A 16,227-nucleotide genomic window follows, 5' to 3' on the forward strand; every position below is an offset into this window, starting at 1 on the left:
GTGATCTGCCCGCCTCGGCCTCCTAAAGTGCTGGGATTACAGGCATGAGCCACCACGCCTGGCCTACTTGTTTATAAATAAAAGTGGCATGGCCAGAAAAACAGCATTTACAGGATATGTAGTTTTGTTTTGTTTTTTTGAGATAGCATCTCACCCTGTCACCCCATACTGGAGTGCAGTGGCATGATCATGGCTCACTACAGCCTTAACCTCCCAGGCTCCAGCAATCCTCCCACCTCAGCCTCCCAAGTAGCTGGGACCACAGGCGTTGTCTCACTATGTTGCTCAGGCTGGTCTCAAACTCCTGGCCTCAAATGATCCTCCTGCCTCTGCCTGCCAAAGTTCTGGAAAGGAAACTATTATTTTAACAAAAATAATATTATTTGAGAGACTGTAGTAATGCAAAAAAAATTAGCTATAATATAACCCCACTGGTTTACTTAATTTGCTGGCGGTCTGGCTTTTGTTCCCACCACTGTACATACATGATCTTCCCGTGGTCTCTGTTGACCTTCTTAAACCACATGTTCTGCCAGCTCTCACTTTAAACTTTTTTATTGCGTCGGTCATTGTGGGCCACCCTTCTTGAAACCCGCACTTTCTTAAGGCCAGGTGATGAGTTAGAGGTGGAGGAAAGAGCCCCTAACTCACAGGCTTATTATGAGATTTAAGCGCAGTTGCATATGTCAAATACCCAATAGGGGAGAAGCCGGCTATCAGCGCCCTTCTCTTTACTTCCCTCTCGCCACACAATTTTCAAACTCCTGTTACTGGTTCTTCCTGCCTCTCTGAATCTTGACTTCTGCTTCTCATTCCTTAAGATCTTTCCTTTGGCAACTTCCTTGTCTCACATGTCTGCTCTTCTGTTGTCTGGGGTGCAGCAATGCAGTGGTTTCCTCAATTATGTATTTTACAGACCAGAACATTAGACTTTTAAAAAAATTTGGTCCCAGTGTTGCCAGTATTTTTTTCCCAATTAAAGATCTTCTTTTTAAAAAGCTACCACCTATCATTAGTTCATGAAAGAAAAAACATGTAGTACTAAACAAGAGAGAAGGACTTACTCTCTGAATAAGAGACCATCCTTTCCAAGAAAGGACACTAATGTACTATATTATAAAATTTTAAATAATAGATTTTTTGTGAGAATTACCATACAGTTTAAATTTTTAATTAGCTAAAAAAACTAATCACATACACTCTCAGACATTTGTTTTACAGTAACTATATTATATGATAAAAATACTGAATTGGTTGCTTTATTGCCAGATTGAAGCAAACATCTTTTATATATCAAACACCTTAAGGAGTGGCTTTTAGATTCTGGAATATTCAGTGCCACTTTATAAAATACTTTTAATGCTATTCTATTAGTATTTCTAATACCAAGCACATTTTTATTTTATTTATTTTTATTTTATTATTTTGAGATGGAGTCTCACTCTGCTGTCCAGGCTGGAGTGCAGCAGCGTTATCTTGGCTCACTGCAACCACCTCCCAGGTTCAAGTGATTCTCCTGCCTCAGCCTCCTGAGTAGCTGGGACTACAGCTGCACACCACCACGCCCAGCTAATTTTTGTATTTTTAGTAGAGACCAGGTTTCACCATGTTGGCCAGGATGGTCTCCATCTCTTGACCTATTGATCCACCCACCTCGACCTCCCAAAGTGCTGGGATTACAGGCCTGAGCCACCACACACAGCCTAATTTTTGTATTTTTAGTAGAAATGAGGTTTCACCATGTTGGCCAAGCTGGTCTTGAACTCTGGACCTCAGGTGATCCGCCCACCTTGGCCTCCCACGGTGCTGGGATTACAGGCGTGAGCCACCACACCCAGCCTAATTTTTGTATTTTTAGTAGAGACAAGGTTTCACCACGTTGGTCAGGCTAGTCTCAAACTCCAGGCCTCAGGTGATCTGCCCATCTTGGCCTCCCAAAGTGCTGGGATTACAGGCGTGAGCCACCACGCCCAGGCCCAAGCACATTTCTTAAATCACCTTTTTTTTCAACAAGTCAAAGTGGGTTCTTTTTTTTTTTCTTTTTTCGGTTTCATAACATCTTTACAAAGAACATTGCCACATATTTAAACTGTGACTCACTGATTAATTTAATAAATCTAAGCTGGATCCACGACCTGTCATATTTTCCAGTAAAACTACACTATTTTCTTCTGGCAGCTGAATATTATTTGGGTTGTGCCCTTCTCTGGAATTAATATCAACGCATCTCTTATTGCCTTGTTATACATTCTACTCACCACAATCAATATGAAGTTTACTCCATAAACAGAGGTATGGTACAAGAGGTAACGTGTCATCCAAAGTGACTTTCCTGGCAGCCACCAGTAAACTGACTCCGGACAGATAGGACTCTTTTGTTGTCGCCAAGGCATACTTACAATGACCTCAGAGGCTCTAGGGCCACAGTGTGAAAACCAACCAATGGATAATTAAGTAAACACAGTTCTCTTGTTCTACTGTTAGTGTGAGAACCTATTTTATATTTTATAATGTGTTGCACGTGTGATGATATAGGACAAAATTACAAATAAAGCATAAGACGAGTATTTATTTTTGTAATGTTTACAAATAGTAACTTACAAATAAATTTTAGCTTTGAAAAATTTGCACATCAGCTTTACTTTCCTCATTTCATCGCAGAAAGAAGACCACTTGGCAAAGCTGTTTGCAAATGACTGGATTCCGTTTACAGCTCTACCAGTTTTGTTTTTTTAATAGGGTAAATTAATTACTTCTCTAATCTTTAGCTTTGCTCAACTGTAAAATGAGAAAGTTTGCTTTAAGTTTCTCTGAGGTTTTCCCCAAATCTATATTTTCTGTGCTTCATACTTTTAAATCCCTATCTCCATGTCTAGAATTTGCTTCAGAATAATACAGGGTGAGGACTGTGGATGAAAAAAGTTTGGCCAAGAGTTTATCATTATTAAAGTCAGGTGATAGGCCATGGAAGTTCATTACTATTTGATTTACATTTGATGTATTTGAAATATTACATGATAAAAACATATATACACATACAATCTCCAGTCCCATCCTTTTTGCTTGTGTCCTGGCTCCTTTCTATCTAGCTAGCTAGCTAGCTAGCTATAGTTGAAGATATGTATCTTCAACTTTTCACTGAACTTTTTGCCTCAAAATCGGCATTTCCAAAGCCAAATTTATCATCTTCCCTACAGAAAGCCTAGTTCCTCCTTTCTGACTTCCCTATTGCCTATGGTGCTACCACGCCCCCAGTCCTGCTCAGTCAAAGCCCTGTTGTCATCACTGACTCATTTCTCTTCCTAATCTCCATATCTGCTTAGTCACGAAGTCCTATCTGTATTTTTTCAAAATGTCCACATTTTCATGCTGGTACTGAAGCCCAAGACTTCATCACTTCAAAATATTAGCCCTTTCCCCTCAATATTCCTCTAATCCACAGGAGGAGAATATTTTCCAAGTAAAATATCACTACAGTAAGTCCTCACTTCATGTCGTTGATAAATTCTTGGAAACTATGACTTTAAGTGAAACGACATATAGCAAAACCAATTCTACCACAGGTTAATTGATATAAACAAGAGTGAAGTTCCTATGGCATATTCTTGGTCACAAAAATATCACCGAACTTCTAAATAAAGACCAAAGCATTTCTGATAGTGAACATCGAAAGCTCGATGGCCGGGCGCGGTGGCTCACGCCTGTAATCACAGCACTTTGGGAGGCTGAGGTGGGCAGATCACAAGGTCAGGAGATCGAGACCACACTGGCTAACACAGTGAAACCCCGTCTCTGCTAAAAATACAAAAACAAAATTAACCGGGCGTGGTGGCGGGCGCCTGTAGTCCCAGCTACTCGGGAGGCTGAGGCAGGAGAATGGCGTGAACCCGGGAGGCAGAGGTTGCAGTGAGCCGAGATCACGCCACTGCACTCCAGCCTGGGCGACAGAGCAAGACTACAAGAAAACACACAAACAAACAAAACATTGAAAGTTCTGGCCGGGCGTGGTGGCTCATGCCTGTAATCCCAGCACTTTGGGAGGCCAAGGCGGGCGGATCACCTGAGGTCGAGAGTTTGAGACCAGCCTGACCAACATGGAGAAACCCCATCTGTACTAAAAAATACAAAAATTAGCCAGGCGTGGTGGCACAGGCCTGTAATCCCAGCTACTCAGAGGCTGAGGCGGGAGAATCGCTTGAACCTGGGAAGTGCAGGATGCCGTGAGCCGAAATCGTGCCATTGCACTCCAGCCTGAGCAACGAGAGCGAAACTCTGTCTCAAAAAACAAAACAAAACAAAAAAAAACATTGAAAGCTCATCCCAGCAGCCCAGGGGGCCAGGTGGGAACCCACCCTGGACAGGCTACCATCCCTTTGCAGGGAGCACTCACACCCACAGTCCACTCCCACGCAGGGAACACTCACCCACACTCCACTCGCATGCAGGGAGCATTCACTCACCCACACTCCACTCCTATGCAGGGAGCACCCACTCACCCACACTCCACTCCCAGGCAGGGAGCACCCACTCACCCACACTCCACTCCTATGCAGGGAGCACCCACTCACCCACACTCCACTCCCATGCTGGGAGCACCCACTCACCCACACTCACATTGGGACCATGTAGACATGCCAATGACCTTACGTGCACACCTTTGGGATATGGGAGGAAACCACAGCACCCGGAGACAACCCATGCCGACATAGGGAGAACATACGAACTCCGCACAGACAGTGGCCCCAGCCGGGAATCCATGTTTTTCTCATCAACATTATAACGCGGCCAGGCATGGTGGCACAAGCCTATAATCCCAGCACTTTGGGAGGCCGAGGTGGACAGATCGCTTGAGCCCAGGAGTTTGAGAACAGCCTGGGCAACATAGTGAGACCCTCTTCTCTACAAAAAAAAAATGCAAAAATTAGCCAGCCCTGGTGGCATGTGCCTATGGTCCTAGCTACTCGCCTGAGCCTGGGGAGGCCGAGGTTTCAGTGAGCTGTGATCATGCTGCTTCTCTCCAGCCTGGGCGACAGTGAGAATCTGTTTAAAAGACAAAACATAACGAAATGGCATTGAGCAAAATGATGTTATTCGAGGACCTGCTGTCCTTCTCTGATGTTTCCTTACTCAGAAACCTTCAACTGCTCCCGGCTAACAGCCTCATCAAATCTGAGTTCTTCTGGCTGGTGTTCGAATCCCTCCTTCTCAGTGCATTTTACAACTCTTCCCACTGCTCCCCAGGTAGCAGCATCTGCCATGGCTTTCTCTGCCCAATACCATCACTGAAGGATTGGATAGTTCACCAGAACTTCCGTGAACACATTCACAGTACAGATAATTAACTACTGGCGATCAGGGACTGATATGTCTCCGACAAGTTCTCAAACATCCAACATATCTAAGGGAAAGCAAAGAGTCTGCTAAGAGAAGGGTGATTTTAACTAGGGAGGGGCTGTTTTTAACTTTTTTTTTTTTTTCTATTTGGAATCCTGTGATATTTGCATTGGAATTACAGAGAATTTTAAGGGCTGGGAGTCAGGAGATAATAGTAAAATGAATCCTGAAGCCAGGGCAGCATTTTAGAACTGACAAAGCTGCTATGGCATATGAGTTAGGCAACCCAGTGCATTCAATTAAATGTAGTGCTTCACAGAAAGGACATTAGGGCATTTATAAACAAGTGTCATGATTTTTGTTTTTGTTTTTGTTTTTTTTTGAGACTGAGTCTCTCTCTGTCTCCCAGGTTGGAGTGCAATGGCATGATCTTTGCTCACTGCAACCTCTGCCTCCCGGGTTGAAGCGATTCTCCTGCCTCAGCCTACCAAGTAGCTGGAATTACAGGTGGGTGCCACCACACTCGGCTAATTTTTGTATTTTTAGTAGAGATGGGGTTTCACCATGTTGGCCAGGCTGGTCTCGGACTCTTGACCTTAAGTGAGCCACCAGCCTCGGCCTCCCAAAGTGCTGGGATTATAGGCGTAAGCCACCACTCCCAGCCAAAGTGTCATAATTTTTATGACAGTTTACACAATTAAGTAGTTTATGACTTTCATGAATGCAAAAATATAAATACAGAAAATTCCTAATTGAAATAGCATTTTATATAAATGTGTGTGTGTGCGTCTACATACACACTAACACAGAGAAATTATCTTTGGAAGGATAGTAAAAAGGCAAATGTGGTAGCCTATGGAGAGGAGACAGCTGGGAGATGTTCACTATATGTCCTTTTAAAATAATGAGCAGATTTCATATTCATTTACTTATGGATAAATAAATATTCAATTTCCTTTAAATTCTTTTGGATTTGAGGGTGAAGAAAAAGTGTGGAAGTTTGTGTGTGTGTTTTAGTATAAGTAGTTATACTTTAATTTTATTTATGGAGAAAGATAGCATTGTGTCAAGAAATTAGTTTGTAGCCTGAGCAACATAGCGAGACCCTGTCTTTACAAAAAATTAAAAAATCAGCTGGGTGTGGTGGAATGTACCTATAGTCCTAGCCACTCAGCAGGTTGAGGTTGGGAGGATCGCTTGAGCCCAGGAGGTCAAGGCTGCAGTGAGCTGTTTGAACAATTGCACCCCAGCCTGGGTGATAGAGCAGGACCCTATCACAAAAAAAGGAAAAAGAGAGAGAAAGAGAAAGGAAGGAAGGAAGAAAGGAAGGAAGGGAGGAAGGGAGGGAAGGAAGGAAAGAAAGAAAGGGAGAGAAAGAGGGAGAGAGAGAGAAAAGAAAGAAAGAGAAAGAAAGAAAAGAAAAATTAGTTTGTATACTTGAACTCTCATTAATAGATATTAAATAGTACATGTAAAATTATAAATCATTCAAACCTCTAGAAAATTAAATAATTGGCTGGGCGCGGTGGATCATGCCTGTAATCCCAGCACTTTGGGAGGCTGAGGCAGGTGGATCACCTGATGTCAGGAGTTCGAGACCAGCCTGGCCAACATGGTGAAACCCTGTCTCTACTAAAAATACAAAAATCAGCTGGGCCTGGTGGTGCCTGCCTGTAATCCCAGCTACTCAGGAGGCTGCGGCAGGAGAATTGCTTGAACTCAGGAGGCAGAGCCAAGATCTCACCACTGCACTCCAGCCTGGGCAACCGAGCAAGACTCTGGCTCAAAAAAAAAAAAAAAAAAGAAAAGAAAAGAAAAAGAAAATTAAAATGATTGACCTTAATGTTGTTGGAGAGGTATTGGGTGATGATGCATTTTTGACTTTTTTTTAAAAATGAGAGATCATTGTAAATGATTCAAGGATTCATATGAGGTTTAAAGAAAGACCCAGACTAAAGGTGTCCTGGGCACATCAATCCAGGAACTGAGGAATCAGTAGTGGCTCCAAGGTGAAGAAGGTCTGATAGCTCAGATTTCTCCTGCCATCTTCTCCTAGCATTCAGTGTGTACTGAAGATAATAGGTTCTGACTGAGCTGTATGCTTCCTTTTAAGAAAATCTGTAAAGTAGGATTATCTGGATTTCAATTTCCTGTATGTGTAATTGAAGCTTCCATAGCTTTTCTTGATTAATCTTTGAGTATGGTTTTAATCTTGGATACATAGTACTTTCAAATAACTAATTAAGTTGTTGATCTCCATTTTGTTTTGCAAAAACATTGGTTTTTCCTGTTTAATTTAGTAACCAAAAGCCTACATAGCCTTTGTGAGACCAATGAACTCAATAGATTTGTTTAAAAAAAAAAAAAATACAGATGGCTGGGTGCAGTGGCTCATGCCTGTAATCCTAGCACTTTGGGAGGCCAAGGCAGGTGGATCACGAGGTCACATTTGGAGACCAGCCTGGCCAACATGGTGAAACCCCGTCTCTACTAAAAATACAAAAATTAGCTAGGCATGGTGGCGGGCGCCTGTAATCCCAGCTACTCGGGAGGCTGAGGCAGGAGAATCATTTGAACCCGGGAGGTGGAGTTTGCAGTGAGCTGAGATCGAGCCACCGCACTCCAGCCTGGGTGACAGGGCAAGACTCCGCCTCAAAAAAAAACAAAAAAAATACAGACATCAGCCGGGCATGGTGGCTCACACCTGTAATCCCAGCATTTTGGAAGGCCAAAGCAGTGGGCAGATTGCTTGAGCTCAGGAGTTCAAGACCAGCCTGAGCAACATGGTGAAACCCCATCTCTACAAAAAATACAAAAATTAGCCAGGCATGGTGGCACACACCTGTAGTCCCAGCTACTCAGGAAGCTGAGGTGAGAGGATCACCTGAGCCTGGGAAGTTGAGGCTGCAGTGAGCCAAGATCATGCCACTGCACTCCAGCCTGGGTGACAGAGTGAGACTTGGTCTTAAATAAATAAATAAATAAATAAATAAAGGAGATACCTGCATCAGTTAGATGTATACCTGTAATGACCACTTATTCTAATACCAAAATATGGACATAATCTTACAGAAGATTTGTTTTTCCTGATAGATAAGTGCATTTATATGATTAGTCTTTCACAGGTTTAAAATCAATCATATCAGTTATATATGTAGTAGATTGCCAAAAATCCAGGCCATATTATTGCTGCATAGGACTTGTGTAGATAGGCTATGATGGTGACATCTTGTGATATTCAGACCTTATGATCCTTAGTGACCATGATTAACATATGCAAAGGTCTTATACATTCCTTCCTCTGTATTTTGGGTATTCCCATTTCTTCTGAAAGCAGGCACTGTATCCTCTGTCCAAAAACAAAACATCTGGGGCCAGACAGATCACCTGGCCACTTTTCCCTAGAGAGGGAAAGTATGAATGTGCATGAGCCATTGGCGGCCCACAGACCCATTGGCGGGCTAGGACCAGAGCCCAAGCCTTTGGACTTCTTCCATGACATTATTCTGCCTACTTTGTTAGTCCTCAGAATCCCTAGAACATATCTGTGCTAGGCTCTCAGTAACTGCTTAGAGAACTATTTATATAGCATATAACACAATAAAAATAAAACCTATTTAGAACATTTATATATTATTAAAATTTATATAAAGTAACATAATAAAACACTATAAATAACATAGTGTTTCATTTTTAAATTTTTAGATTTATAGTCATTAAAAGGAAAGCGAAATTCTGTAATACTTGGCAATATATAAAAAGCATCCTTAAAACTGAATTCAAAATTTTTTTTTTTTTAGACGGAGTTTTCACTCTTATTGCCCAGGCTGGAGTGCAGTGGCATGATCTCGGCTCACTGCAACCTCTGCCTGCCAGGTTCAAGCGATTCTCCTGCCTCAGCCTCCCGAGTAGCTGGGATTACAGGCACGCGCCACACCACCACACCTGGCTAATTTTTTGTTTTTAGTAGAGACAGAGTTTTGCCATGTTGGCCAGTCTGGTCTTGAACTCCTCACCTCAAGTGATCCACCTGCCTAGGCCTCCTAAAGTCCTGGGATTACAGGCGTGAGCCACTGCGCCTGGCCAAAAATTGAATACTGGATTGATTGATTTTTTTCCCCTAAAATATTAGGAAGAGAATAGTTATGGACACTTGATCAAGGTTTTCTCTTTGTTGATATATAATTCAGAAATTTATAAATATTAAACTCTCGGTTGTGACAAATTAGATTACTACTCAGCAAATAGCCATTTCCTTTTTCCTGTACCTTCTTGCTCCACTGACTTTGGGCTTGGCCAATGGAATGAAAGCAAATATGTTAAGAGCAGAGGTTTTAAATGATCTTGCTCCATGTAGCCACTGCCCCTTCAACCTGATCCCAGAAAGACACATGAAGTCGACCTGAACCTCACCAGCAGCCTGAAATAGAACCACCCCAGCCAACTATCGGACCTATGACCAAGGAAGTGAATGCTTATTGGAAGCCATTGAAATTTTGGAGGTGTTTGTTATGCAGCATTATTGCAGCAGAAACTGGACTACCATGGAAATCTTTATAGTGGTAGAAAAAGGAAGTCACATTTACTAACAACTTACATGTGCCAACTGGTTTATATTCATTAACCCATATAATCCTTACAACAACATCATGTGGTAGGAACTATTACTATCCCATTTTACAGATGAGAAGACTGAGGCACAGAGGGGTTAAGTAACTTGCCCAAGATTGCATTCCAGGCATAGTAAAACATGGATTTAAATCCAAGTCTATATAATTATAAAACTTGTGCCTTTTTCCCACTACTACCTCATATAAGTTTGCATGATTCTTTGTTTTATTATATTATTATTTTTTTTTGAGACAGAGTTTCACTCTGTTGCCCAGGCTGGAGTGCAGTAGTCTGATTATGGCTCACTGCAGCCTCGACCTCTCAGGCTCAAGCGATCCTCCCACCTCAGCCACCTGAGTAGCTTGAACTACAGATGCATAGTACCACACCTGGCTAAGTTTTTTATTTTTATTTTTTGTAAAAACAGGGTCTGACTATGTTGCCCAGGCTGGTCTCAAACTCCTTGCCTCAAGCAATCCCCCCCTTTTAGCTTTAGTGCTGGGATTACAGGCATGAGCCACCATGCCTGGCCCTACATGATTCTTTGAATCCCAGGTATAAAACAAGAATTTTTGAAATAAAAATTATGGCTGGGAGCCGTGGCTCATGCCTGTAATCCCAGCACTTTGGGAGGCCGAAGCGGGCAGATCACGAGGTCAGGAGTTCGAGACCAGCCTGGCCAACACAGTGAAACCCTGTCTATACTGAAAATACAAAAATTAGCCTGGTATGGTGGTGTGCATCCGTAATCGCAGCTACTCAGTCAGGAGGCTGAGGCAGGAGAATCTCTTGAACCCGGGAGGCGGAGGTTGCAGTGAGCTGAGATTGCGCCACTGCACTCCAGCCTGGCGATAAAGCAAGACTCCATCTCAAAAAATAAATAAATAAATAAATAAAAATAAAATAAAATAAAATAAAACTTATTTAAAATAATACACAAATCAGTATTATTATTCCAACAATAATAAAATATTTAAAAGGAAAATAACACCAAAGAGAAGATGAAACATTTGATTCTACATGTTCAATGTTAAACATTATAAGAATAGAGACTCGTGGCAATTGGAACAAGCTATTAGAATTCAGACACCAGTAGCTATATCTGAGGAGTTAAAATGTTTCTTCGTGGGCATTATTAAAAACCAAATAAACCTGGAAGGGCTGTTTTCAAGTTTTTAGCAACAAGAAACAGAGGGTTTATTCTATTCTGTAATTCTTGTGACAAACTGTACCTACTTGTCTTGAGAGTTATTCATGCTTTTTGTTCATCCAGACAGGCCTCGGGTCAGAACTGGCTCAGCAAATGACCCAGATGCTGTGGTAGACAAAGTCTGTGACATATGGTTTCTGCCCTCAAAAGACTTAAAATTTCACTGGGAAGCCCAGAAGTAGGTTGAAGCATATTGGGTTGCTCTTCAAGCTGCTCCCGTTTATTTTTGGTGGAGGGCGATAGTGGAAGGCAAAGTGCGCAAGCTATGGGAGATGCTGACCCCAAGGGGCCCTTTCTTCAGTTTTCCCTCAGCTGCCACTGCAGATCTTTTTCACTCTTTTCAGAGGCAGTGAGAGAACAGGTCTGTTTGCATTCCTTGCTGTCCAGTCCTACGGGGAGGGTAAAAGAAAGAGAAAGATGGGGCAGCAGGGACCCTGGCTTTCCAAGGACTGTGACCATTTTGCCTCATAGCTCTTCACACCTTGGCAGTAGATGGAGAGCCAAAGTAACCTTGGCACCTTCCCCTCCTTGTTCCGTGCCCATCTCCCTTCATGCAGTGCCATCCTCTCCTCCCCCTGGAGGCTGGCTCTCTCCTGCTGTGGTCTGACTGCCCAAACCGAGGCCCCTCCTCCAGGCCTGCTTTCCTCATCAGCCCCAGTGCCCCATACCATGTCCTCCGATTCCTCATGACTAAAGTTTGCTCTCACTCCCATCAGAATGTCTCTGATGAGTTCATTCATACTGCGACTTTGGCAAAATGGCTTCCTTTTTTTTTTTCTTGTTTTTGTTTTTTTTTCTTGAAGGAACAATTAAATGTCCTATTTGGATAAATCATAAATGGTGGGATTTCAGGAACCAAGAAATATGAAATGATAATAGCTAAATGTATAATACTATGTGTCAGGCAAATGTACTATCTCATTGAATCCTCATAACAACACAGTGAGATAGGCACTATTATTATGTCAATTTTACAGATGAGGAAACTGAGGCACAGAGAAGTTAATTCAGTTGCCAAAAGCCATGCAGCTAATAAGCGGTGGAGCTGGAATTCAAGCCCAGGCAATGTGCCCTGGAGCCTCACCCTTAACATCTACGTGAAAGAGGCGAGAGATATTTCTGGTGTGAGTGTTTTCATGGCAGCCCACAGACCATATCTCTTGGGTGACACTATGCCATCCAAAGCCTGACCAAAGTCCTGAGATCAAATCCTAAGTGATGAACATTGCCTAATGCTGTCTACTTGAGGAGAATGAGTACAGACAATGATGAAAGCCAAGGAACCCTGGTTCTAGAATGTACCTGACATTATTTTGTTCAACCCCATCAGTTCCCACATGAAGAAATAGAATCAAAGAAGTTTAACTGATTTGACTGGGCCTCCTGACACTTGTTCTGTGACCTGAAAGTGCCAGCCAGTCACCTCCCTCTTCCCCACCCCACCATAAAATCACTATGCCAAATTATATTGATCCTCAACCTCAAAATGTCTGTCACAGCAATTGCCTTGTTTCTGCCCTGATGCCAGTCAGGTTGCTCATTACCTCACACTTGTCCCAGTACCTTCTCTGACCTCCCTGCCTGCGTCTCTTTCCCCACCCCTCTCTATTTCTCATAACCATGCACAACTGTCTGCTGATGTTCCTCAAAGCCTAGCTTTTACCTTGAATGCAAACCTAGGGTACAAAGGCCTGGATTCAAATCCTGATTTACCATTCTGTCACTGAAGAGACTCAGCCATTGTGGTTAAACACAAAAACAGGTGAGGTGAGACCACAGAGGTTTAAAAGCTCAGCTCGCGTCACTGAACGGGACAGAGGCATCAACCTACAGCATTGGGCAAAAGTAGCAACCTCGATAAGTCAAAATCAGTACTGAGAGACATGTGAGTTATGAGACCCAGCAGTCTTTGTTGTGAGCACAGTCGGGGGTGGGGAGAAAGACGGCCACATGGAGGGGGTGGGCGGGATGGTGGGGAGAAAGGGAATCCCCACATCCGCTGCCTATTGCACTTCTCAATGAAAACGTCACCCCTCCCTAGAAGTAGAAGCAGAAATGAAACTTTAGCCAGAGCCAAGGATTATAGCAGGGCAGGAAGACCAGAATTAGGAGAAAACTCTGTCTATGAATATGACATAGACAGAATATGAAAGAGTCCCCTCTTTACAACTCCAAGGCACTGAGTAGAGACAGTGAGGGAGCTTAGCTCAGAGGAGCCAGGATCAGGCAGCCTGCATTCAGGTGCACACCTACCACCCCAGAAAAGCAGGACCTCTGTCCTCAGTGTGCCATTCTAATTACTCCACACTATGTACCTTTAAAACAAAGGGAGCATGGGGTTTACTCTGTCCTGAGGTAGGAAGCTAAGTTTACAGATGAATCTGTGATGAAGGAGTATCAGTTGCTACATTCTAGGAATGGACCAGATTACTAAAGATTTAAACAGTTTAGGGAAATGGGCAGAAATGAGGCTAATGAAATTCACTCTCACAAAGCTGGAAGGTCATGCATCAAAGTAGTATCCATGAGACATTTAAATGGAGCCCTAATAGGTAGAATTGCAGAAAATAATGAGGAAAGAGCCCTAGGGCTAGATAATAATATCATCAACAGTCTAGTTGCAAACAGGGGATTTCCTTGTAGAGCAAAGTAATAGTTCCTCTCTGTAAATGGTTTCTCACATCTCATTTAGAATCCTGGGTGCAATCCTGGGCTTGTAGCTACCCAGAAACTGAGAACTGTGTTAAAAAGGGAACAAAAGAGAAAAAAGGAAAGGTTGGTCTGGGACTCAGGAACACGCTATAATATTTTTTAAAGGCATTTTTTTTAACCTCTTCTCTAGCTGAGTACAGAAAAAAAAATCATTCCTTAAACTGTGGTTCAGGGGTCATGAGTATCAAATAAGGGTCCCCGCAATTATTTTATTTATCTATTTATTAATTTATTTACAGACGGGATCATGCTCTGTTGCCCAGGCTAGAGTGCAGTGGTGTGATCATATGTCACTGCAGCTTCCACTTGCTGGCCTCAAGCGATCCTTCTGCCTCAGCCTCCCAAAGTCTTGGGGATTACAGGCTTGAGCTACTGTGCCTGGCCCACACAATTCTTTTTATGTCTTTGGCCTCACCCTTTTGCTGACTTGGCACTTTTCACTGGCATATACTCTTGAGATAAGACTTCAAATTATAGGGAGATAGTGGGGGGTTTTAAGCTGAGAGAAAGAATTTTGAAGTTAGCATTAATTTCAGTACAGTCAGGTACATATAAAATCAGGTTATTGTAGAACCATCAGTTCAGGATAAGCTCCAACTTCATGAAATCAGAAACGCTTCAAACCACAGCCCTTTGCCAGCAGAGATCAACAAAAGACCAGATCAAAGAACAGAAAGGCCACGGAGTTTGTGGCCAGAGAGACATCAGGAGCTGTGGGGATTCCAGCCCTTTTCATCCAGTTAGAATGCAATTCTCTTATGATATTTAATACATTTTGAATCCACATCCTAAGACCCTGCTATCTCTTTCCTGTATGCAATGAGAGAAAGGGAGAGAGAGAGACCCCTTAGACCTGTGCCATCCAATATTGCGGCTATCAGGCACTTAAAATGTGGCTGGTCTTGTAAATGCTGTTAAGTGTAAAAATTTAACTGAATGCCTGAAAGAATGTAAAATATCTGAATTTTTTTTTTCCCGAGACAGTCTTGCTCTGTTGCCCAGGCTGGAGTGCAATGGTGCTATCTCGGCTCACTGCAACCTCCGCCTCCTGGGTTCAAGCAATCTCGTGCCTCAGCCTCCTGAGTAGCTGGGATTACAGATGCACACCATCACCCCCGGCTAATTTTTGTATTTTTAGTAGAGACAGGTTTCACCATGTTGACCAGGCTGGTCTCGAACTCCTGACCTCGTGATCCACCCGCCTCGGCCTCCTAAAGTGCTAGGATTACAGGCATGAGCCACCGTGCCCGGCCATGAACATTTTTTTAATGTTGATTATGTATTGAAATGATAACATTTCTGATGTAATGGGTTAAATAAATTATTAAAATCAGCCAGATGCAGTGTCACACTCCTGTAACCCCAGCACTTTAGGAGGCCAAGTCAGGAGGATTGCTTAAGCCCAGGAGTTCGAGACCAGCCTGGACAACATAGGGAGATCCACATCTCTATATATATAAAAAAAAAGATTAATAAAATAAAATAAATTGTCCCTTCTCTTTCTACTTTTCTTAAAGTGGGTACTAGAAGGTTTAAAATTCACATGTAGCTCACACTATCTTGCACAGTCCTGCTTTAGACTTTCAAACAGTGGAATAAATTCTAGGATAGCAGTTTGCATTGCCCTTGTTAAATTTCTGGGATAAGGGAGAAAACTGATAAAATGAGAGTTTGTTTTCATTTTCTTTTTTCAGGAATATAATATCAAATTGCTCAGGCCCTATTGCTGTCAGTTGGAGTGGATGTTTGGGGTTAATGAGTGCTTGTAGTACAGAAACTTATTAATAATATTTAAAGAAATACAGCTGGGAGAAATACAGGACACAGTGAATGGGCTCATTCTTTGGCATAATTTCATGTGAATTAAATGAAACCCATAAAGTCCACATAAACCTACACCATGGCTTGCAAAAACACTGTTTATCACAGAAGACAGAAAAATGCCATCATTTATTCATCTTTGTATGCTAGAGGAAACTGAGAAAATGTTAGTCCAAATAGAACACTCAACTCTCTGTTGTACCCCAGACTGTTGTATCTGAAAAAGAAAAAAAAAAAAAAAAAAAAAAAAGAGCAGAACTCTTTCCGATGGTAGTTGTTTTTTTCCCCTGAGTGAATCAGAGAACAGCCTGTGGTCTAAACCAAAAAAAAAAAAAAAAAAAAGCCTTATGTAAACGGGTAAAGACATGTGGATGGGTGTGGAATTATTCATGAAGCTACAACACTGAAGAAAAACTCCCCTCTCTCCCCTCTAGAAAGACTGAGATGATGTATAATTCTTGCAATCCAGGTGGCTTCTTACTTGACAGTTGCCCTTTTATATCCACGAACATGAGAAGCAATTACTTGACACAATCTTT

The 16,227-nt window shown here is 42.4% G+C and overlaps 1 protein-coding gene across 3 annotated transcripts in view; it reads left to right on the plus strand.

Moving 5' to 3' along the window:
• The window catches only part of DDX59 (DEAD-box helicase 59), a 46,961-nt gene that overhangs the window by 26,430 nt on the left and 4,304 nt on the right, over positions 1–16,227 (plus strand). The window contains exon 8 of one of the 3 annotated variants that reach the window (XM_034943367.3): positions 2,179–8,348. The exons of 1 other annotated variant lie outside the window; for it this stretch is intronic. In XM_034943367.3, the coding sequence (XP_034799258.1) occupies positions 2,179–2,286 (108 nt within the window). In that variant the 3' untranslated portion in view covers positions 2,287–8,348. Of the gene's footprint in view, positions 1–2,178; positions 8,350–16,227 lie in introns of those variants that run through there. One more of the 3 variants, XM_055110005.2, reaches the window with a different exon arrangement.

Source organism: Pan paniscus, chromosome 1 (genome assembly GCF_029289425.2).
Source record: "Pan paniscus chromosome 1, NHGRI_mPanPan1-v2.0_pri, whole genome shotgun sequence".
Classification (NCBI taxonomy): domain Eukaryota; kingdom Metazoa; phylum Chordata; class Mammalia; order Primates; family Hominidae; genus Pan; species Pan paniscus.